The following is a 24,508-nucleotide window of genomic DNA, read 5'->3' as shown; positions in this document are numbered from 1 at the left end:
CAGCTGTACCCAATGTCCACTTAACCACGGACATGTGGACAAGTGGAGCAGGGCAGGGTCAGGACTATATGACTGTGACAGCCCACTGGGTAGATGTATGGACTCCCGCCGCAAGAACAGCAGCGGCGGCACCAGTAGCAGCATCTCGCAAACGCCAACTCTTTCCTAGGCAGGCTACGCTTTGTATCACCGGTTTCCAGAATACGCACACAGCTGAAAACCTCTTACGGCAACTGAGGAAGATCATCGCGGAATGGCTTACCCCAATTGGACTCTCCTGTGGATTTGTGGCATCGGACAACGCCAGCAATATTGTGTGTGCATTAAATATGGGCAAATTCCAGCACGTCCCATGTTTTGCACAAACCTTGACTTTGGTGGTGCAGAATTTTTTAAAAAACGACAGGGGCGTGCAAGAGATGCTGTCGGTGGCCAGAAGAATTGCGGGACACTTTCGGCGTACAGGCACCACGTACAGAAGACTGGAGCACCACCAAAAACTACTGAACCTGCCCTGCCATCATCTGAAGCAAGAAGTGGTAACGAGGTGGAATTCAACCCTCTATATGCTTCAGAGGTTGGAGGAGCAGCAAAAGGCCATTCAAGCCTATACAATTGAGCACGATATAGGAGGTGGAATGCACCTGTCTCAAGCGCAGTGGAGAATGATTTCAACGTTGTGCAAGGTTCTGATGCCCTTTGAACTTGCCACACGTGAAGTCAGTTCAGACACTGCCAGCCTGAGTCAGGTCATTCCCCTCATCAGGCTTTTGCAGAAGAAGCTGGAGACATTGAAGGAGGAGCTAACACGGAGCGATTCCGCTAGGCATGTGGGACTTGTGGATGGAGCCCTTAATTCGCTTAACAAGGATTCACGGGTGGTCAATCTGTTGAAATCAGAGCACTACATTTTGGCCACCGTGCTCGATCCTAGATTTAAAGCCTACCTTGGATCTCTCTTTCCGGCAGACACAAGTCTGCTGGGGTTGAAAGACCTGCTGGTGAGAAAATTGTCAAGTCAAGCGGAACGCGACCTGTCAACATCTCCTCCTTCACATTCTCCCGCAACTGGGGGTGCGAGGAAAAGGCTCAGAATTCCGAGCCCACCCGCTGGCGGTGATGCAGGGCAGTCTGGAGCGACTGCTGATGCTGACATCTGGTCCGGACTGAAGGACCTGACAACGATTACGGACATGTCGTCTACTGTCACTGCATATGATTCTCTCAACATTGAAAGAATGGTGGAGGATTATATGAGTGACCGCATCCAAGTAGGCACGTCACACAGTCCGTACTTATACTGGCAGGAAAAAGAGGCAATTTGGAGGCCCTTGCACAAACTGGCTTTATTCTACCTAAGTTGCCCTCCCACAAGTGTGTACTCCGAAAGAGTGTTTAGTGCCGCCGCTCACCTTGTCAGCAATCGGCGTACGAGGTTACATCCAGAAAATGTGGAGAAGATGATGTTCATTAAAATGAATTATAATCAATTCCTCCGCGGAGACATTGACCAGCAGCAATTGCCTCCACAAAGTACACAGGGAGCTGAGATGGTGGATTCCAGTGGGGACGAATTGATAATCTGTGAGGAGGGGGGATGTACACGGTGATATATCGGAGGATGATGATGAGGTGGACATCTTGCCTCTGTAGAGCCAGTTTGTGCAAGGAGAGATTAATTGCTTCTTTTTTGGTGGGGGTCCAAACCAACCCGTCATATCAGTCACAGTCGTGTGGCAGACCCTGTCACTGAAATGATGGGTTGGTTAAAGTGTGCATGTCCTGTTTATACAACATAAGGGTGGGTGGGAGGGCCCAAGGACAATTCCATCTTGCACCTCTTTTTTCTTTAATTTTTCTTTGCGTCATGTGCTGTTTGGGGAGTGTTTTTTGGAAGGGCCATCCTGCGTGACACTGCAGTGCCACTCCTAGATGGGCCCGGTGTTTGTGTCGGCCACTAGGGTCGCTTATCTTACTCACACAGCTACCTCATTGCGCCTCTTTTTTTCTTTGCGTCATGTGCTGTTTGGGGAGTGTTTTTTGGAAGGGCCATCCTGCGTGACACTGCAGTGCCACTCCTAGATGGGCCCGGTGTTTGTGTCGGCCACTAGGGTCGCTTATCTTACTCACACAGCTACCTCATTGCGCCTCTTTTTTTCTTTGCGTCATGTGCTGTTTGGGGAGGGTTTTTTGGAAGGGACATCCTGCGTGACACTGCAGTGCCACTCCTAGATGGGCCCGGTGTTTGTGTCGGCCACTAGGGTCGCTTATCTTACTCACACAGCTACCTCATTGCGCCTCTTTTTTTCTTTGCGTCATGTGCTGTTTGGGGAGGGTTTTTTGGAAGGGACATCCTGCGTGACACTGCAGTGCCACTCCTAGATGGGCCCGGTGTTTGTGTCGGCCACTAGGGTCGCTTATCTTACTCACACAGCTACCTCATTGCGCCTCTTTTTTTCTTTGCGTCATGTGCTGTTTGGGGAGGGTTTTTTGGAAGGGACATCCTGCGTGACACTGCAGTGCCACTCCTAGATGGGCCCGGTGTTTGTGTCGGCCACTAGGGTCGCTTATCTTACTCACACAGCTACCTCATTGCGCCTCTTTTTTTCTTTGCGTCATGTGCTGTTTGGGGAGGGTTTTTTGGAAGGGACATCCTGCGTGACACTGCAGTGCCACTCCTAGATGGGCCCGGTGTTTGTGTCGGCCACTAGGGTCGCTTATCTTACTCACACAGCTACCTCATTGCGCCTCTTTTTTTCTTTGCGTCATGTGCTGTTTGGGGAGGGTTTTTTGGAAGGGACATCCTGCGTGACACTGCAGTGCCACTCCTAGATGGGCCAGGTGTTTGTGTCGGCCACTAGGGTCGCTTAGCTTAGCCATCCAGCGACCTCGGTGCAAATTTTAGGACTAAAAATAATATTGTGAGGTGTGAGGTATTCAGAATAGACTGAAAATGAGTGGAAATTATGGTTTTTGAGGTTAATAATACTTTGGGATCAAAATGACCCCCAAATTCTATGATTTAAGCTGTTTTTTAGGTTTTTTGGAAAAAAACACCCGAATACAAAACACACCCGAATCCGACAAAAAAAATTCGGTTAGGTTTTGCCAAAACGCGGTCGAACCCAAAACACGGCCGCGGAACCGAACACAAAACCAAAACACAAAACCCGAAAAATTTCCGGCGCTCATCTCTAGTTATTACAGACAATAATACTGCACTGGACTAGCTTACACAGCTATATAACAATAGATATAACACTGCACAGTAAGAACTGGATGTATATCACAGGGTAATTGTACTATAAACCCCTGACTAAATGCACTCTTTCTTACTAACACTGACTAAAAAGGCAGGTAGAATACTTAAGTGCCATGTAAAGTCACAGCGCTGACAACCAGGCGGCTTTACACAGGAGGATTTGCCCAAGCAGTCCCAGGAACAGTGAGCCGAGGAATAATGGCGCCGCAGACACTGACAGGGAGTGAGGAAAAGACAGAGATGCAGCTCCAGGGTGGGAACACTTGCTGGAAATGGCGCCCTGGGGCTGGGGGAGGGGCTTCAGGTCTAAGCCTTATCCCCTTGCTGGCAAAACCACCGGGTACTGCGGGCTCTTATTAAACTGGTTTAGAGAGAAAACCTGACCTGCACCCATGCCCTGGTGATCTAGTGGGATCGCCTGTACTGCCACAGTGTCCACCGCCAGCGCGCACGGCCCGCCTCCCACTGACCGCGCCGGATCACGATAAAGACCGGGTCCCGCAAGCGGGACCCACTTACCACCTCCCGAAGCGCGGCCACGCGATCCCGGAGAGCTCCCGTCGTGTGTGCCTGACGTGAAGAAAACCAGAGCCTCCGCTGTAGTTACCCGGCAACCAGGGCTCGGGAGTGTACAGCGCCGCTGGGGAGAGCCGTGTCACTGAGGCACCGCAGCAGATATCTCCAATACCTGCTGCAATCCCACCAGGAGCCGCATCCACAAAGCATTCCGGAGACTGGTCCCCGCAGCTGCCGCCATCTGCAGATAGCCCATGTGCTACACTATGCATAGTGAGCCACGAGAGATCCCCCGGAACCCTCCCCAGCAACGGTTAACGTACGTGCGCGGTCAGCGGGACCGAGCATGTGCAGAAACCCCCGGCAACAATACAACACATAAGTTACATAAGCAATCAGTGATTACAGTCATTTCTACGGTGATATCAGGAAAGAATTGCTTATAACAGTCTATTGTTCTAAGAACATCTCGTTTTCTGCCTTGCACTGTTCCAGGTAAATGTCCACAATACATAAGTAATGTGGGTCACATTTCCAGGCGTTTCCCGGCTTCCAGGCATCGTCATGACCAAGTTCTTTTCCAACGTCATTGAATGCATTTTTTTTTAATCTGTCTGTGACTTTCACCAAGGCCTTTATATCATCCAGAGTTGTTTATTTTAGTTGTCCTTGAACACAACACAGAACTTTAGGTGAATTTCCAATGCACATATCGCCGCTGATCTGTGTCGTATCCAATCACAATTCTATAAAGAACTCTGCCTAGACTTTGGTGAAAAACACGGACGGAAACCAGACCTAGAATTCGCTGCATCTATAAACCAACAAATGATTCTTAACACTTCTAGGGGAAAGGTGATCGCCAAGTACTGTACACACCTATCGTTCCATTAAATGTATCATTTCCATTAAACACGGCTCTAAAATGAGCTTAATTATAATGAAAATATGTCACTTTGTACTTTTGGGTACTTAGAGACAATTATTCATGTACTTCACTTTAAAAAAATAAGGGTCACGGAGTACAATGATATACGGGAACTCTGGGACGCAGCCAGCGCTGAAATGTGCTGACGATGACCAGTTATATTACTGCTGGAACTGTAGAACGCGGCGGAGCTGAGTAATGGAAGATGATGTGACATGTTGATAAATGCCCTCCTCTGTGTCAGTAATGGTTACATCAAGATTACAGAGGAAAGACCCACAGGTTATTCTATCAAAGCAAAACCAGATATAGCATTTGTTAATGTTCTAAACCAAGAGCACAATTGTACTGTACACTGCGATCAGCGTTACCGATGAAGCCTGATACAAAGGCCAGGTAATCACCGGGAGAAGCCAGCCGGCCAGCGCTGGATAATGACCAGGTACACAGACTTGCTGCGTGTCATGGGCTGCGGCTCCGGCTGACAGTGACTGAAATGCAATGATAACGGGAACCTGTTCTAGGTACACATGGCAGATACAGGACGTGCTGCAGGACCTCCCTTCAGGCTACCTAGAAACCACTGCGCTCATATCGTTCCGTCTACATGACACCCAGCACGCAACATGCAGCAATCATTTAAAGGGACTTTGGGCCTAATTCAGATCTGATCGCAACAGCAAATTTGTTAGATAATGGGCAAAACCATAGGGGTAATTCAGACCTGATCGTAGCCACCCTGACATGCGGGGGTGACGCCCAGCACAAGGCTAGTCCGCCCCGCATGTCTGGCCCTCACCCCGCCGCACGGGTGCAATAGCATCGCACGGCAGCGATGCTGTGGCACCCGGCGAGTAAGTACCTACCTGCACAGCATTGCTGCGCTGTTAGGTGACTTTTCAACGCGTCCCAGGTCGTAGCAGTCACTGCGGCCCGCCCCCAAAACGGCGGAAAAAAACGCAGCTGGCCCGCCCCCTCTCGCCCAGTGAACGCCTTTGCAGAGGCGATCGCTGGGCTGAGATGCCGATCGTATCTCTGGCATACACAAGCGCACTGTGGCGCATGCGCAGTTCACACCTGATCGCCCGCTGTGCGAAAACGCACAGCAGCGATCTGGTCTGAATGAACCCCCATCTGCACTGCAGGTGTAACATGTGCAGAGAGAGTTAGATTTGGGTGGGTTATAGTGTTTCTGTGCAGGGTAAATACTGGCTGCTTTATTTTTACACTGCAAATTAGATTTCAGTTTGAACACACCCCACCCAAATCTAACTCTCTCTGCACATGTTACATCTGCCCCACCTGCAATGCACGTTACATCTGCCCCACCTGCAGTGCACATGGTTTTGCCCATTAGCTAACAAATTTGCTGCTGCGATCAGGTCTGAATTAGGCCCCTTATACTAAAACATAAAACTCATTTGCAGATATATATGGGCTTGGACTATGAATTAGGCTTCTCTGCATTTTCTAGAACCTTTTCTTGATGAATGGAACAAGGTTACTTCAGTATGTGAGAGAACGTTGCCAACAGCAACCACCTGACATCCCTGATAATCTGATGGACATTGATATCCTCATTATCGGGCATTGAGCGGCCAGACAATTGGCGCTACTGGTCCAGTTGCGGCACGGCATGATCGCAGCGTGTGTGGTCGGAGTAATTCTCTTGTGTTACAGGGCTGCACATGATAAGACATCACTATGGAATGATATTTAATATAGGATTACCGTACTATCCCTTTACACGGGGACGCTCATGGATTACACAGGTTCCGTGGCGGAGTAAAACCAGGTGAGATGCAGGCTTGAAGTCACCAGCCCCAGAACCTGTGTAATTCATGTGTCCCCTGGTGTAAAGGGATAGTATGGTAAGCCCAATGTAATCGCAATACTGAGACTGAGACAACAAAGGCGCACGGCCAGAGCGCTGTCACCGGAACCGCACGTACTGGATCGCTCCAGGGATTTGTACTTCTGCTCTTCCAGGTCGTAGGAAACCTTCTTCTCTCTCGGCGGCTTCTCGTCCTCAATGTCGGAGCTGCTGTCGGAAGCGGAGCTGCTGCTGTTGCTGTAGTTTTTCTTCTTGTAGGACTGAGTGCACTCCGGCATGGAGGAGAGAGTCTGTAACACAGAGAGTCCTGATTAGAGTCATGCACGCGCTAGGTCTATGCTGCCTGGTGGATCTGCACCTAGAACGTGCACACAGGTGCTGTACAGGATCAGGGAAACGGCTTCTGAAGTTTATACTCGATGACACAGGACTCCTCATCATTTGTATCCGCATTCTCCTGACTAACGTTGGCGTAACTGCGGAATGGCGGGCACCTTTTCCCATAACTCCCGTCATCCAGCAGTTTTGGCCTGTGGCAGTAGTAGCAGTGCGGTTGACTCCTGCACTGTGCCGAGAGCTGGCTAATAGCCGAACTCTGCAAATCCCCTCAATCTCCCACCCAGAATGCTCGTCAATGGCCTGTGGCACGTTTCCTCTATGGAATATATTACCTCCCTTTTAAATGATACGATACCTAAATACCAACAGGTACGGAGCCGCTTACCGATACTTCTGTTGTGTTTTATTGTTGTTCCACACCTCTGTGAGCGACGTCGCCTAGTGTTTTCCCCTCCCGGGCCGGGCAGTCGGCGGCAGGGCGTACACACTGAGCGATATGACGAACATATCGCTCAGTGACGTCACCCCGTGGCTGGGCAGGCAGCTCTCGGACGACAGTCCAGATTGAGCTGCATGCACGGCCGACAGCGAGGATCGTTAGCAACCCACGGGGCCGCGCATCGCTCGTCGACGCCGGCATACTAACTTGCCGAGAAAGTAAACAACATCGCTCAGGAAGGGTGAAAATGAGCGATGCCATTTACTTTCTCGGTAAGTGTTTGTGCATCTTAAGTATTAGGGGTGAGTTCATGGCGTGGGGCCCCTGGGTTGGTGAGGCCGGGAGGTTGCGGGGCATCATATCGTAATCTAACATTTTTTAGCATCTAATTTGTTTTTTTACTAATGGAACACTTTTTAACGCCCTAATTATTACCTCTGATCTATGTAACATTTTTTACACATTGGGCCTAAATTCAGACCTGATTGCAGCAGCAAACTCTTTCTTTAATGGACAAAACCATGTGCACAGCAGGTGGGGCAGATGTAACATGTGCAGAGAGAGTCAGATTTGGGTGGGTTATAGTGTTTCTGTGCAGGGTAAATACTGGGTGCTTTATTTTTACACTGCAATTTAGATTTCAGTTTAAACACACCCACCCACATCTAACTCTCTCTGCACATGTTACATCTGCCCCAGCTGCAGTGCAGCATGGTTTTGCCCATTAGAGGAAGATTTTGCTTTTGCAATCAGGTCTGAATTAGGCCCATAGCTGCTACTTCTCACTAGTGGGATGGCTTGGGGTAAGTGGGTTGTGCTGGCACGGTGGGTCCCATACTCTGCACTTGAACCTAAGGAATGTTAGGGACCCACACAATGAGGTTGCCTGGTAGGTGGGCCTATATTGTTGGCCCAAATTATGCTAAGCACCTCAATTTTAGAGTTTATTATAATTGTTGTGATGAGCAGTGCTTAGTATTAAGAGCGTGCACCTGAATTTTCTGGGGGTTTTTTTTTTTCAATTCATATTTTAACTATTTATTGCTGACAACTGCTATTGAGCAGATGATTATTATCTAGACCTTTGTGGTCATATTAGAAAATATAAAACCCGCTGCATTATAATGTTATGTTCTCACTGTGGGACCGGCTTTAGGATTCTTTGCTTTCTACATTTTGTGACTAGTGGATTTCTTTCCCGTCATGCAGAGCCTCCAAAATACAAGATTATTTTTTTTAAAAACCAGCATTGAGAAAAATAAAATAAGAAGATGCTGGGATAACGCGGCGGTAATGCGGCGATACAAAATAGCGGTCAGTGACATTGGCAATGGTTTCTAGCGTGATACCGCATGTAAGACGAATTTAATAAGCATTGGTGGGTGTGGGGCCTGGAGAAGACGTATTATAGGGAAATAATACAACATACATCGGCATATGATTCGCAGACGGCATAGAATTTACACGTTATTATCTGTGGAACCGTAGAAACAACAGTGATCTGACCAATGCAGCAATGTACAAATGCTCCATATAATAAAGTCTATATACTGGTTACATTTAATATGTAATAGTAACAGTTATAATGTACAGAGGTTACACTATTCCGAATCTGACAAACATATACATGAGTGACGCCTTGTTATAGCAACCATCAGGGGGCGCCAAGATGGGAGTGGGTACAGTTTACCCCTCCCCTTCCCATGATTGGCCATGTCCTCTTTCTAGCACCGGGGAAAAGATTTTTAGGAACATAGTGGGTCATTCCGAGTTGTTCGCTCGCTAGCTGTTATTAGCAGCCGTGCAAACGCTATGCGCCTCCCACTGGGAGTGTATCTTAGCTTAGCAGAAGTGCGAACGAAAGGATCACAGTGTGGCTACAAAGTTTTTTGTGCAGTTTTAGAGTAGCTCAAATCCCACTCAGCGCTTGCGATCACTTCAGACTGTTCAGTTCCTGTTTTGACGTCACAAACACGCCCTGCGTTCGTCCAGCCACGCCTGCGTTTTTCCAGGCACGCCTGCTTTTTTTCGACCACTCCCTGAAAACGGCCAGTTGACACCCAGAAACGCCCACTTCATGTCAAGCACTCTGCGGCCAGCAGTGCGACTGAAAAGATTCGCTACACCTTGTGTGAAACCACATCGGCCGTTGTGAAAGTAAGTTGTGCATGCGCATTGCGCCGCATACGCATGTGCAGAAGTGCCGCTTTTTTGCATCATCGCTGCACAGCGAACATTTTCTGCTAGCGATCAACTCGGAATGACCCTCATAATTCGTATCTAAAAGTAACCACCGCCTAATCTGCATAGCCTCCTGGGATACTTTTTGCGGAATGTCTGCAATTAAGCGTATCATACACTATACTGACCTTGGAGAACTATAATCCCCATAGTATCTTCTTACCACAATCTGATTGTATCATACGTTTTTACATTTTAAACATTCAAATATCACTGTATAAAGCCCAGACTAGAAGACCAGATAACAAGAAAAGAGGAATCTTATTGTGCAGGTGGGTTTTGCCTTTTCTCTATCGTCCTAGTGGATGCTGGGGTTCCTGAAAGGACCATGGGGAATAGCGGCTCCGCAGGAGACAGGGCACAAAAAGTAAAGCTTTACGATCAGGTGGTGTGTACTGGCTCCTCCCCCTATGACCCTCCTCCAAGCCTCAGTTAGATTTTTGTGCCCGTCCGAGCAGGGTGCAATCTAGGTGGCTCTCCTAAAGAGCTGCTTAGAAAAGTTTAGCTTAGGTTTTTTATTTTACAGTGAGTCCTGCTGGCAACAGGATCACTGCAACGAGGGACTTAGGGGAGAAGAAGTGAACTCACCTGCGTGCAGGATGGATTGGCTTCTTGGCTACTGGACATCAGCTCCAGAGGGACGATCACAGGTACAGCCTGGATGGTCACCGGAGCCTTGCCGCCGGCCCCCTTGCAGATGCTGAAGTAAGAAGAGGTCCAGAATCGGCGGCAGAAGACTCCTCAGTCTTCTAAAGGTAGCGCACAGCACTGCAGCTGTGCGCCATTTTCCTCTCAGCACACTTCACACGGCAGTCACTGAGGGTGCAGGGCGCTGGGAGGGGGGCGCCCTGGGAGGCAAATGAAAACCTATTTTGGCTAAAAATACCTCACATATAGCCTCCGGAGGCTATATGGAGATATTTAACCCCTGCCAGAATCCGTTAAGAGCGGGAGACGAGGCCGCCGAAAAAGGGGCGGGGCCTATCTCCTCAGCACACAGCGCCATTTTCCCTCACAGAAAGGCTGGAGGGAAGGCTCCCAGGCTCTCCCCTGCACTGCACTACAGAAACAGGGTTAAAACAGAGAGGGGGGGCACTAATTTGGCGTTAGAAATATATAATAAAGATGCTATAAGGGAAAACACTTATATAAGGTTGTCCCTATATAATTATAGCGTTTTTGGTGTGTGCTGGCAAACTCTCCCTCTGTCTCTCCAAAGGGCTAGTGGGTCCTGTCCTCTATCAGAGCATTCCCTGTGTGTGTGCTGTGTGTCGGTACGTGTGTGTCGACATGTATGAGGACGATGTTGGTGAGGAGGCGGAGCAATTGCCTGTAATGGTGATGTCACTCTCTAGGGAGTCGACACCAGAATGGATGGCTTATTTAGGGAATTACGTGATAATGTCAACACGCTGCAAGGTCGGTTGACGACATGAGACGGCCGACAAAAAATTAGTACCAGTCCAGACGTCTCAAAAACACCGTCAGGGGTTTTAAAACGCCCGTTTACTTTAGTCGGTCGACACAGACACAGACAGGGACACTGAATCCAGTGTCGACGGTGAATAAACAAACGTATTCCTTATTAGGGCCACACGTTAAAGGCAATGAAGGAGGTGTTACATATTTCTGATACTACAAGTACCACAAAAGAGGGTATTATGTGGGATGTGAAAAAACTACCGTAGTTTTTCCTGAATCAGATAAATTAAATAAAGTGTGTGATGATGCGTGGGTTCCCCCCGATAGAAAATTAGGGGCGGTATACCCTTTCCCGCCAGAAGTTAGGGCGCGTTGGGAAACACCCCTTAGGGTGGCTAAGGCGCTCACACGCTTATCAAAACAAGTGGCGGTACCGTCTATAGATAGGGCCGTCCTCAAGGACCAGCTGACAGGAGGCTGGAAAATATCATAAAAAGTATATACACACATACTGGTGTTATACTGCGACCAGCGATCGCCTCAGCCTGGATGTGCAGAGCTGGGGTGGCTTGGTCGGATTCCCTGACTAAAAATATTGATACCCTTGACAGGGACAGTATTTTATTGACTATAGAGCATTTAAAGGATGCATTTCTATATATGCGAGATGCACAGAGGGATATTTGCACTCTGGCATCAAGAGTAAATGCGATGTCCATATCTGCCAGAAGATGTTATGGACACGACAGTGGTCAGGTGATGCAGATTCCAAACGGCACAAAGGTGTATTGCCGTATAAAGGAAGAGGAGTTATTTGGGGTCGGTCCATCGGACCTGGTGGCCACGGCAACTGCTGGAAAATCCACCGTTTTTACCCTAAGTCACATCTCTGCAGAAAAAGACACCGTCTTTTCAGCCTCAGTCCTTTCGTCCCTATAAGATCATATCTGCCCAGGGATAGAGGAAAGGGAAGAAGACTGCAGCAGGCAGCCCATTCCCAGGAACAGAAGCGTTCCACCGCTTCTGACAAGTTCTCAGCATGGCGCTGAGACCGTACAGGACCCCTGGATCCTACAAGTAGTATCCCAGGGGTACAGATTGGAATGTCGAGACGTTTCCCCTTCGCAGGCTCCTGAAGTCTGCTTTACCAAGGTCTCCCTCCGACAAGGAGGCAGTATGGGAAAAAATTCACAAGCTGTATTCCCAGCAGGTGATAATTAAATTACCTCTCCTACTACAAGAAAAGGGGTATTATTCCACACTATATTGTGGTACTGAAGCCAGAAGGCTAGGTGAGACTTATTCTAAAATTTTTTTGAACACTTACAAAGGTTCAAATCAAGATGGAGTCACTCAGAGCAGTGATAACGAACCAGGAAGAAGGGGACTATATAGTGTCCCGGGACATCAGGGATGCTTACCTCTATGTCCCAAATTTGCCCTTCTCACTAAGGGTCCTCAGGTTCGTGGTGCAGAACTGTCACTATCAGTTTCAGACGCTGCCGTTTGGATTGTCCACGGCACCCCGGGTCTTTACCAAGGTAATGGCCGAAATGATGATTCTTCTTCGAAGAAAAGGCGTCTTAATTATCCCTTACTTGGACGATCTCCTGATAAGGGCATAGTCCAGGGAACAGTTGGAGGTCGGAGTAGCACTATCTCGGATACTGCTACAACAGCACGGGTGGATTCTAAATATTCCAAAATCGCAGCTGATCCCGACGACACGTCTGCTGTGCCTAGGGATGATTCTGGACACAGTCCAGAAAAAGGTGTTTCTCCCGGAAGAGAAAGCCAGGGAGTTATCCGAGCTAGTCAGGAACCTCCTAAAAACAGTGCATCATTGCACAAGGGTCCTGGTAAAAATGGTGGCTTCCTACGAAGCAATTCCATTCGGCAGATTTCACGCAAGAACTTTTCAGTGGGATCTGCTGGACAAATGGTCCGGATCGCATCTTCAGATGCATCAGCGGATAACCCTATATCCAAGGACAAGGGTGTCTCTCCTGTGGTGGTTATAGAGTGCTCATCTTCTAGAGGGCCGCAGATTCGGCATTCAGGATTGGATGCTGGTGACCACGGAGCCCAGCCCGAGAGGCTGGGGAGCAGTCACACAAGGAAAAAATTTCCAGGGAGTGTGATCAAGTCTGGAGACTTTTCTCCACATAAATATACTGGAGCTAAGGGTAAAATTATAATGCTCTAAGCTTAGCAAGACCTCTGCTTCAAGGTCAGCCGGTATTGATCCAGTGGGAAAAACATCACGGCAGTCGCCCACGTAAACAGACAGGGCGACACAAGAAGCAGGAGGGCAATGGCAAAAACTGCAAGGACTTTTCGCTGGGCGGAAAATCATGTGATAGCACTGTCAGCAGTGTTTCATCCCGGGAATGGAAACTGGGAAGCAGACTTCCTCAGCAGGCACGACCTCCACCCGGGAGAGTGGAAACTTCATCGGGAAGTTTTTTCCACATGATTGTAAACCGTTGGGAAATACCAAAGGTGGACATGATGGCGTCCCGTCTGAACAAAAAACGGGACAGGTATTGCGCCAGGTCAAGAGACCCTCAGGCAATAGCTCTGGACGTTCTGGTAACACCGTGGGTGTACCAGTCGGTGTATGTGTTCCCTCCTCTGCTTCTCATACCTAAGGTGCTGAGAATTATAAGACGTAGAGGAGTAAGAACTATACTCATGGCTCCGGATTGGCCAAGAAGGACTTGGTACCCGGAACTTCAAGAGATGCTTACAGAGGTCTTATGGCCTCTGCTGCTAAGAAGGGATTTGCTTCAGCAAGTACCATGTCTGTTCCAAGACTTACCGCAGCTGCGTTTGTCGGCATGGCGGTGGAACGCCGGATCCTAAGGGAAAAAGGCATTCCGGAAGAGGTCATTCCTACCCTGGTCAAAGCCAGAAAGGAGGTGACCGCACAACATTATCACCACATGTGGCGAAAATATGTTGCGTGGTGTGAGGCCAGGATGGACCCACAAAGAAATTTCAACTCGGTCGTTTCCTGCATTTCCTGCAAACAGGAGTGTCTATGGGCCGCAAATTGGGGTCCATTAAGGTTCAAATTTCGGCCCTGTCGATTTTCTTCCAGAAAGAATTGGCTTCAGTTCCTGAAGTCCAGAAGTTTGTCAAGGGAGTATTGCATATACAACCCCCTTTTGTGCCTCCAGTGGCACTGTGGGATCTCAACGTAGTTCTGGGATTCCTCAAATCACATTGGTTTAAAACCAGTCAAATCTGTGGATTTGAAGCATCTCACATGAAAAGTGACCATGCTCTTGGCCCTGGCCTGGACCAGGCGAGTGTCAAATTGGTGGTTTTTTCTCAAAAAAGCCCATATCTGTTTGTCCATTCGGACAGGGCAGAGCTGCGGACTCGTCCCCAGTTCTCTCCCTAAGGTGGTGTCAGTGTTTCACCTGAACCAGCTTATTGTGGTGCCTTGCACCTACTAGGGACTTGGAGGACTCCAAGTTGCTAGATGTTGTCAGGGCCCTGAAAATATGTTCCAGGACGGCTGGAGTCAGGAAAACTGACTTGCTGTTATCCTGTATGCACCCAACAAACTGGGTGCTCTTGCTTCTAAGCAGACTATTGCTAGTTGGATGTGTAATACAATTCAGCTTGCACATTCTGTGGCAGGCCTGCCACAGCCAAAATATGTAAATGCCCATTCCACAAGGAAGGTGGGCTCATCTTGGGCGGCTGCCCGAGGGGTCTCGGCTTTACAACTTTGCCGAGCGGTTATTTAGTCAGGGGCAAACACGTTTGTAAAATCCTACAAATTTGATACCCTGGCTAAGGAGGACCTGGAGTTCTCTCATTCGGTGCTGCAGAGTCATCCGCACTCTCCCGCCCGTTTGGGAGCTTTGGTATTATCCCCATGGTCCTTTCAGGAACCCCAGCATCCACTAGGACGATAGAGAAAATAAGAATTTACTTACCGATAATTCTATTTCTCGGAGTCCGTAGTGGATGCTGGGCGCCCATCCCAAGTGCGGATTGTCTGCAATACTTGTACATAGTTACAAAAATCGGGTTATTATTGTTGTGAGCCATCTTTTCAGAGGCTCCGCTGTTATCATACTGTTAACTGGGTTCAGATCACAGGTTGTACAGTGTGATTGGTGTGGCTGGTATGAGTCTTACCCGGGATTCAAAATCCTTCCTTATTGTGTACGCTCGTCCGGGCACAGTACCTAACTGAGGCTTGGAGGAGGGTCATAGGGGGAGGAGCCAGTACACACCACCTGATCGTAAAGCTTTACTTTTTGTGCCCTGTCTCCTGCGGAGCCGCTATTCCCCATGGTCCTTTCAGGAACCCCAGCATCCACTACGGACTCCGAGAAATAGAATTATCGGTAAGTAAATTCTTATTTTTTTTTTTAATTGCTACTTTATATATAGCGGCTAAATCGCTGCAATCAAATGGCGGCCTGCAATTCGCAGGCTATAACGGTTGTTTAAAAAAAACAACCATATACATATGAATAAAGTTTATTGACAGATATTTGCGTTGCCCTGATAGAGTGTAACAGAATGAACGGTGTATTGATACGGCCCACGTGGCGGTCACAGACACTACAATCGCAGGCCAATAGCTAAAGCCCCGCAGTCAGGAGCTGTGTGATGTCTCTCCCACACCAAACCTCATTACTATGCTGCTCAGGCTTCAGGCGGGGAGAGGAGAATATGGCTTACACATGATTATCACCATTTCACAAGCATTTAATAACCATTAAATGACTAAAGTGTTCTCAGCAGGTTACTAAACCCGCTTCAGTCATGGATGAACTTCCAGTGAATAGACTGGATTGTAAAAACATCAACAAAAACAGCACCGGCCGGGCTGAGTTATTACCGCCTGTGATGGATGGCTCCTGTTACTATTCCTGTCCGAGCCGCTCACAGAACTCTGCGCAGATCAGGAACACTCAGCTACAAGCGGTGTAATTGGCTGAAGTCATTGCGCCCGCACTGGAAATACACCTCAGCAATAACAGTCCTCCAGAAGATCTATCATGTTACATCTCATTTTATAAGTGATAGATGGAAACAACTGCATTGTCGGTTCACAGCAAAGCAGCCTGATGTTTAGTGGACACGGACTTAATTCTGCGGCGACGTGTTATTGTAGGGAAATCAGAAACGGCAGACAATTAGATTTTTTGCAATGTGCCCAGGGGCGCTGAGAGGGAGCGGGTACTACTTACCTGTGCCCGGGCTTGTTGGAGGGTCACCTGCTAAGGGGGACACCATCTCCCTTTGCACCGCTGGCACCCCATGTGCATTCTCCAGGAAAAAGATTTAATGAATATTATTTTTTTGAGGGGTTATGGCCACTGCTCCCCAGATTTGAACACTCAGTACCCAGGCCCGTGGCCGCAATGTTCCCCTGCGCACATTACTGTCTATTACTATAGGCAATCTTTGCTTATTTTCCTGCAAAGCCCTATACTGTAGGTTACAAGGAAGAAATGCGCAGAGACAGTGCGGGATGCCATCACCTTCATCATGGCGGCCTCTCTGAGTTCATGCAAGGTTCCGGCGACACAATCTAGTTCTGTTTTTGCTTCGTCATTAGGCGGTATGGTGTTCAGTACCGTAAGCTCGCATTTGGCAAAATGAATAGCGGTGAATGGCGCCGAGATGAGACAGTAAATCCATTACGCTGTGTTTTTGGAGTATAACTGGGAACGTTTAAGTGCAAAATCATCAGCGAAACATGGAAAATTTCATGGCCAGAGGTAGAACGAGGGGAAATTTTTGCAGAATCATTTCAAAAATGTCGCTGCTACATAGCAGATAAATATAAAAGGGAAAAAAAAAATTTTATTTAAGATTAATTGACAATAACAGATTTACAGAGATGATTTTATTTCTGTTATAGTGAACTAACGACAGCAGGTTGGGCGGCTATCCACTTGATAATTTACTGGGTTCCAGGTTTTGGATAGGAACGATTACTTTTGCTTCCCGGTCACAGCACATTTGATGTGGACACTGTGTAGACATCGGGGCGGATGCACAGGCTTCCACATTGGCAATAGGGAGCCCTGTGATGTCATCAGGGATTATATTCAATGTTATTACAGTCAGGCTGCTGGCTGGGAGGGGGGGGGGGGGATCTCACCATTCCCAACAAGACCAACGTATCTTGGAAATGTGGTCTGATCTTGAAGATACAGGGGCCTTAAGTAAACACGGGCTGGTCTCGCCTTTTAAATTACTGTCGCTTTAAAAAATATAAGGGCCGACTCGCCAGAGCTGTACTTGTGCCTGAAAATCTCCCCTGAACGTGAAGGAGACGGTCGGATTTACCGCTGGCTGGTGAGACCTCTTCTCATCCTAGAACGTTATGCAAAGTCCCATTCTTTATTTTATTCCTGCACAAAGCGCTTTACCTGACGGAAATGTCCCTGTTTTTATTTCAAAAGCTCTTTCGCTAGTTCCCAGTAGCGTGATGTCAGCCCTGACAGACAACAGGTAGCGGCGCCGACACTAGCGAGTTTACAGAAACACACTGCCATGCCCGTACCGTTACCTGACACCGCAGCACTGACGGCCTTGAATATTCCGCACGTTTAATTTAAATGAGCAAATTCCCTGTCTATTAGCTGCAGAATGGTGATGGGCTGATGCGAGAGAGAAAAGTAAATGTAGTTTAAATCAAATTATTTGATGTTTTGGTAGAAAGAAAGAGGGATCTCGGATAATGCTAAATAAATTATTCAATCAACACACATTTCAAAGCCGAACACATGACACATAATATGAGTAGTAGAATTCTAGCCAAATCTGCGATGCTAGCACAGCGTGAAGAAATTAATTCTGATTCTTGCAGAGTGCCACCTGCTGTTCAGTCTGTAACATCAGCACAATGTATTCAGAGATTTAGGGGGGAGGGGGCTGCTTTATAAAGGTGCAAACCCCTCGTCAGTGTATTCTGTGCGGCAAATAATCAGTAACAGAAGAGAAACTTTCCCTTGCCGTAGCGGAGAGCGTCTGCTAGTTATATGTCAGGGAACGGAGTACAAAGAGTGTTCCGGCATCACACAACCCCTGCATGCTGCTATATTGTCATCTGGTGTAATGGATCTCGCGGCAGGCCTACCACGGCGAGATGAACGTGTCATATTTTAAGCAGCCATATTATAATTACTGACCGATTTTCCCAGTAGATGGTTTATTGGTATTGCTCGTCTTTTGTCAGAATGTTATTAACTGGAACACAGATGCTAAAGCCATACTGCCGCCGTTTCATCTTCCAATTTGTGTTGTATTTTAAATGAAGCATAAAATAGGAAAATGAGCTGCGTAAATGACTTTGTCTGTATTAAGAAGGAGCAGAATATTATTATGAATAATTTTCCCTGCATCACATTTTCTTACAAAGGGAATACATGGTTCTGATAGAAAATATGAAAACCAGCTACAGAGATGGGGGTGATGCAGGGCCGTAACTAGGTGTGTGCCAGTGGTGCCTTGCACATAGCACTACAATGTCTAGTTACGGCACTGGGCTGATGCACCAGTAGGGGGCAACGTTAAGGGTTGCAAATGAGCGAGGCAGGGAATCTCCATGGAACACAACAGCCTTTATATGTAATCAGCAGGTTACTTGTGTGAGCCGACCACAACCTGGGATCGAGAATGAAATTCTATATGTCACTGAAGCCACGACTAGGCTGCGGGTAATTTAAATCTAATGCTTCAGGCTAATGCTGAAACACGCCTCATCTATTCTGCAGAACGGACATTGGTGAAATGGCATATATATTTATATATATACCAGCCCTTTCAGTCAGTGCGTTGGCAGAACTGATGGCACATTCCAGAGCTCCATAAATTGGAGGTTACGTTGTGCAATGACCGACACATTCTCAGTCTTCTAAGTAGAGCTTGACGCATCTCAAAGCCAACAAAATACCCGCATGTAGAAGATCAGGTGCCCATGTCATTTGGGGCAAATACCCCCCAAGTGTTGACTCCATAATGTTTGGTCCTTTAGCTGGAGAAGACAGGAGAGATGTGATTGGCTGAACCCCAGTCCTTTCTTGAGAACACGGACGACCACCCAATTAGCGTTCTCAAACGTCTGTGTATGCCCTCCTGTGTAAGCGGTTTAGTGTCTTTGGGTGCAGCCGCTTTTAGCGACACACCCACATCTGCTCAGCCACCCCCCGTTACTCCACGGGTACACCCGCTAAAATCCACAGAGCCTGCATCCCTGAGCGCTAACCATCGGAACGCATGCACAGACTTACACAGGCGGTTTTCCGTGCGACATCGCCGCCTCTGAATGTGGACGTAGTTCTTCCTTATCTATGCACCTTATTACTAGAGATTTTTGTCAGCGATCCAAGTTCTACTCATTTCCCAAGGATAAACAAGAGATGGTGAAGTCATGAGGAAGTTATTTGCAATAACGTTGTCAGGTTATAATTACTAGCCATCTAATCATCCTCCGTCAATGCACTGTGAGATTTATAGAGATCTTACAGTCTGTGAAGTATGTTCCCTTTTCATTTCAATTTTTCACAGTTTCGTGGGAGTGGAATGTTCTTAAAAGTTGGAATGGATCCGAAGCGTCGCTGAAAGGTCTCATTTTGTTTGAGAACATCATTTTCAGATGCCACAAATCCTTTCAATGTGGTGTCCTCGGAGTTACATTAAACCTTTCATTAGCGCAGATGAGAGCAAGCAATATTCCAGAACGCTCAGTGTTACTAATAAATAACATCTTTCCTCTCCCATGAAATAAAGACACAATATTAAAAATTAATTGAGGCTCGAAGTTGTGTTATGAATCTTGATTTTAAAATGAATCTGATATATACTGTAATTAGTGGGGGTTTTAACAACATACAACAATTTTTACAGAGTAGAACTTTTTACAGCTTCGTGTACAAAACAAATATCGGAATAGCGATTGTTTGGTTAATTAACATTCAATGACCATACCAAGCCGTGATTGGATGGCAATAATGTCACTTCACTGTCTAGTCCGATTTATTACATACAGTAATTAGAAGTTTCCCCTAAAATACTGCTCATTCTAATACTTATATCACTTTTGTATATACTGCGGCAATGGGAACAGTGTGCTGCAGAGTTTGTTTTTTTAAATACATGTGTCTTACTGTTTGTTGCTTTCAGTGTCTCTCCCTACAGCCTAGCACAGCTGAAGGCATGTGACTGGTCAAATCAGAGCAGCTGTGAAGAGCTTCCTTTAAAAGGCAAGACGGGAGTGTCATTTGCCAGTCAAGGCAAAGAACCAATATGTGCGCAAAAGGATCACAATTAAAATATGATTTATTTAATTAATAATCCAATATTGGAAAAATTAAAGATAATAAAATCTTCAAAAATGACCTCACAAATATAATAATATAATGAATCTCACTATTACATTAAGACCATCTGAATCTCGTACATTAAAACAGAAAGAAATATATCAATCTTTCTAAAATGTAACATCTTAAACTAATAAAATTGTAACAATACAGAATGTATTCCCAGATTGCAATCTTACGTCGGTGCACCGACTCACTACCTTTATATTAATGTCCACACTGGCTGGCCAGCCTGTTTTGAATGAGAAATAAATGGCTAGCTGGAATTCATCCAAGAAATCCGTCAATAGGTATATAGAATATCTGTAACACAGTTCCAGAGTATAGAAATTGAAAGGAAATCCCCCTGCAATTAGAACCGCGTCATACCGTTCCAGCCAGGGAGCATAGATGATTAGAAAGTGTTCCCTGCAGCTGAGCGGTACCTGATCTCCTGTGCTACCGAAATGGATGGCTGTTCACTGGAAGATGTTAATATCGGTAAACCGTTGTTGTCTCTCACCGGCACCCGCACTAGTAATCGTGCCGGGATAACCCAGGACCTCCGCTGTCTCTGCTTTGTGTCACGGCATCCGCCTCGCTGCCTGGATGCTAGCCAGATGGCGCGGCTGGGTAATCCTTTAGAGCCGTAGTCAGATATACGGAGTCCCTTGCAGCGGGTTAAAATTATATGCTTATTACCCAGCAAAAGAGCAGTATTAGATGGTCAGAATAAGAGGTCACTCCAAAGCCGTCATCTAACGCGTTTCTCGACCATTAGCCCCGGTCGTTTCATCAGAGGAAAGATCATTTGCCTGTCAGTCTGGGAGGGGGAGGTGGAGTCTAAGATATATAATGTCTGTCTGGGCAATTTGTCTATATGAACAACGCCTCAAAAGCTGTCCGGTCACTAGGGAGTAGGTCTCTGTTAGTAAATGACAGGGCCATGAATGTTTACTGTATAATAGTTACTGGCAAAATAAAACCGTGGTGAAGAAGTCCAGAGTCAGTGTGTGATTCCACTGCACAGCTTCTTTGTCACATGTGGTGTCCATGGGATGCTAAGGAAAGCTAGTTTCCGCTTCCCAACCCACGAAGAAGTAACCCTCATGAGCAGGCAGAAGCAAAGTCAGCAGCAGCTGATACAGATGTAAGAGCAGCAAGAATTGTGGTATGAACGGCTGCTGCTGCAATGCCAGCAACAGCAGCTGGGTCCTAAGGAGGAGCCCAAACTTCAGAAAATGTCAGCTGATGATGACATAGAAGCCTACCTTGCCACCTTCGAGAGAAAACTAAATAAAGCACAATGGCCACCGGAAGCCTGAGTGGGGAAGCTGGCACCATACTTGTTTGGTGAGGCCCAGTGGGTGTATATGGACCTCGAGGAGAGGAAGACATCAGCATACTCGACCTTAAAGAACGAGATACTGGGGTGTGTCAGCGTTACCGTTCCAGGCCGAACTCAGCGATTCCATGAGTGGCGTTTCTCCAAAGAAACTCCGGTCAGAACTCAGTTGACCACCTTGATCAAAATACTGGGGAAGTGGTTGAAACCGGAGGAAAACTTGCCACATTGGATGGCGGAGCTGCTGGCATTTGATCACTGGGTCAGGACTTTGGGCTGGGGTCTGCAAAAGTGAGTGATTTAGGCAGACCCCCAAACCCCTAAGGAACTCGCCGCACCAGTGGAAAGATTTGGGGCCGTTGCAGCAAATGGCTAAGCCTCTAAGTTTTGTGCCAAAACCTATGCAAAGATAAAAACTGGGGCTATGCCCCAGCTAGATGGTGAGAACACCCGTGGGCAAAGAGGTGAACCAGAAGGTGGTTAAGCGGACGTGTTTTAATGTGGGGAGCCAGGACACATCCGGATGGAGTGTTCGACACTGCAGGGATATGACTTCCCATTATTCCAGGAGGTGATCTTAGAGCAAGTCCGATCGGACATACCGGCAACTGATTCACCAGCCGGGTCTTTGGTTTTAAAGGATATGCCCAAGGTAGAACAGGATCTACACTTAGCGACAATGGAGTTGCCATTGCAGGTAGCTGCTCCAGCGACCGCAAGCAAGGCTTCATGGAACCTGCAACGGTTAAAGGATACAGGCCAATTGTTCATGGTCCTCCTGGGTGAACCCACAGACGAGCCAATCCCAGGGCCCAATAAGGACGTGGACTGGTCAACGATGCAGAGACATTTCCATTACAAGACTTAGCACAGGACCAAGTTAATGATGCTACCCAGGACCAAGCCTTTAAGGCAGTGACAGAGGTAAACAGGCTGCCTCGAGTAGCCACACCGTCAAAGGGAGGGCCCTACTTTGTGATTAAAAATGATTGCCCATATACAGTAGAGTAAGCACTGTACAGGAGAGAGTGGTGGAACAGCTGAGAAATGTGCAGTGACCTAAGAGAAGCCTCGTATTTTGATTACATAGTTGGACAGGGTCAATAATTGGTTGAAGCCTAAGACCACGTTGCAGTTGAGAACCTTCCTGGACTTGGTAGGTTACTATAGGTCAGTCACTTTGCAACTAGAGCGGCTCCATTACTAGACTTGCTGTAAACCCCCCCCCAAAAAAAACAAACGCTGTCCTGATCGGCTGGAGTGGACCAGTCTTGCTAAAACCGCATGGGCAGATCTCTGTCTGGCCCTTTGTACCTCTCCTGTACTACAAGCACCAGCGTGCACATTTTTCCTCTGCTTAGGTGCAGTCCTGTCCTAGGAAAGCAAGGGAGTAGAACACCCTGTATTGTACTTGAGTAGTAAGCTATGTAGTAAGCTACGTAGAGAAGGAGTGCCTGGATATAAAGTGGGCCATAGAGGCATTTCAGTACTATATGCTGGGGAGAGAGTTCTCCTTAATCACAGACCATGCCCCATTACAATGGATGCAGAGGAACAGAGAGGTGAATGCAACGGATACCACTTCACAGCTTCTTTATCACAATTCATGGGTGTGTGCACACATATAAATTCTACAGAAACTGCGCACGACTGGAGCGTGAAACTAATGGCTGACACCCAAAATCATTTTGTGGAGGTAAACATCGGGCGCACTGGGGCTGGGGCAGGATTTGGGAGGGCCTATTTGTAATGATTTATTTTATTACATGGCATGGTACAAGCAGAATGGAAGAGCAAAGAGGTAACCTAAAGATTGTATCAACAGAACAGAATTCCACACGTTACACTACTAGAATGTGGAGGAGCAACTACCCAAGCTGAGCTCAAGTCCAGTAGTCCCGCTCTATGCCCCAGAGTGCCGCTCTATGCCCCAGAGTGCCGCTCTAAAACCCAAGGTGGTCATGATATACGGAATTGCAGCTCCAGAATACAGCTCTGCTCGACTTTTAGAACATAGGAAAAATAAAATAGAAACACACAATCTGATCATCTCAGTTTTGGCTCTAGATCTCTCAGATGGCTCTATTCTGTCAGTATCCGGAGCCTTACCTCCGGCGGGGGCTCCCGGGGATTGCCATGCCGGTGGTTGGTGCAGCTGCAGCGACAGGGAACTGCTGGCGGCGGGTCATCCTGGACGGGTGTGTGGTTTCCGAGGGCCGGGGGTCCGGAGAGCCGGGCGCTGCAACAGGAGTCGCTGCAGCAGGGTCCTCTAGTATGACACAGCCTCAGGGTGTTAGAGGCTGGAGCTGGGCTAAAGCTGTGTGCTACAGCTGAGTATGTTTCCTGTGCTGGGGGCAGCCATGTTGGAGACCAGAGGATTGCCAATGAAGTTCCCACTCGGTGTCCAGCCAATCCTGTGTGATTTCCCCTTACAAAAGGGGGCTGGCCCAGAGGGAGAGTGCCAGTGCTTCAAGTTACTTTCCTATGAAAGGTGCTCTAGCTCTGTGCTCCCAGGTTGCTACTGGTGCCCTGGTCCTGGTTGCTCTCATCCGTCGGTACCCTAACGCTGCTGCAGTCCTGTTGTCTAAGCCCGTCGCCACTCGTGGAAGCACTCACGGGTCCCCAGGTTGTAGAGGTGCTAATGGTGGTTCCCGCAGCCTCGTCTTTCAATCACCAGCCACAGCATCCACTTCTTCAAAATCAGAGTTCTTCAGCCTCGTCTTTCAATCACCAGCCACAGCATCCACTTCTTCAAAATCAAAGTTCTTCAGCCTTGTCTTTCTATCATAAACCACAGTCCTTCAGTACCGGAGTGTTTCAGCTTCATTCTTCAAGTCG

At 47.6% G+C, this 24,508-nt stretch overlaps 1 protein-coding gene across 3 annotated transcripts in view; it reads right to left on the bottom strand.

Moving 5' to 3' along the window:
• The window catches only part of TTLL7 (tubulin tyrosine ligase like 7), a 434,278-nt gene that overhangs the window by 83,392 nt on the left and 326,378 nt on the right, over positions 1–24,508 (bottom strand). For all 3 annotated transcript variants that reach the window (XM_063938974.1, XM_063938973.1, XM_063938975.1), the window contains one exon: positions 6,659–6,830. In XM_063938974.1, the coding sequence (XP_063795044.1) occupies positions 6,659–6,830 (172 nt within the window). The remainder of the gene's footprint in view (positions 1–6,658; positions 6,831–24,508) is intronic.

The sequence above is a fragment of the Pseudophryne corroboree genome, chromosome 9 (assembly GCF_028390025.1).
Source record: "Pseudophryne corroboree isolate aPseCor3 chromosome 9, aPseCor3.hap2, whole genome shotgun sequence".
Lineage (NCBI taxonomy): Eukaryota > Metazoa > Chordata > Amphibia > Anura > Myobatrachidae > Pseudophryne > Pseudophryne corroboree.
This window is presented reverse-complemented; position numbering and strand designations above follow the sequence as displayed.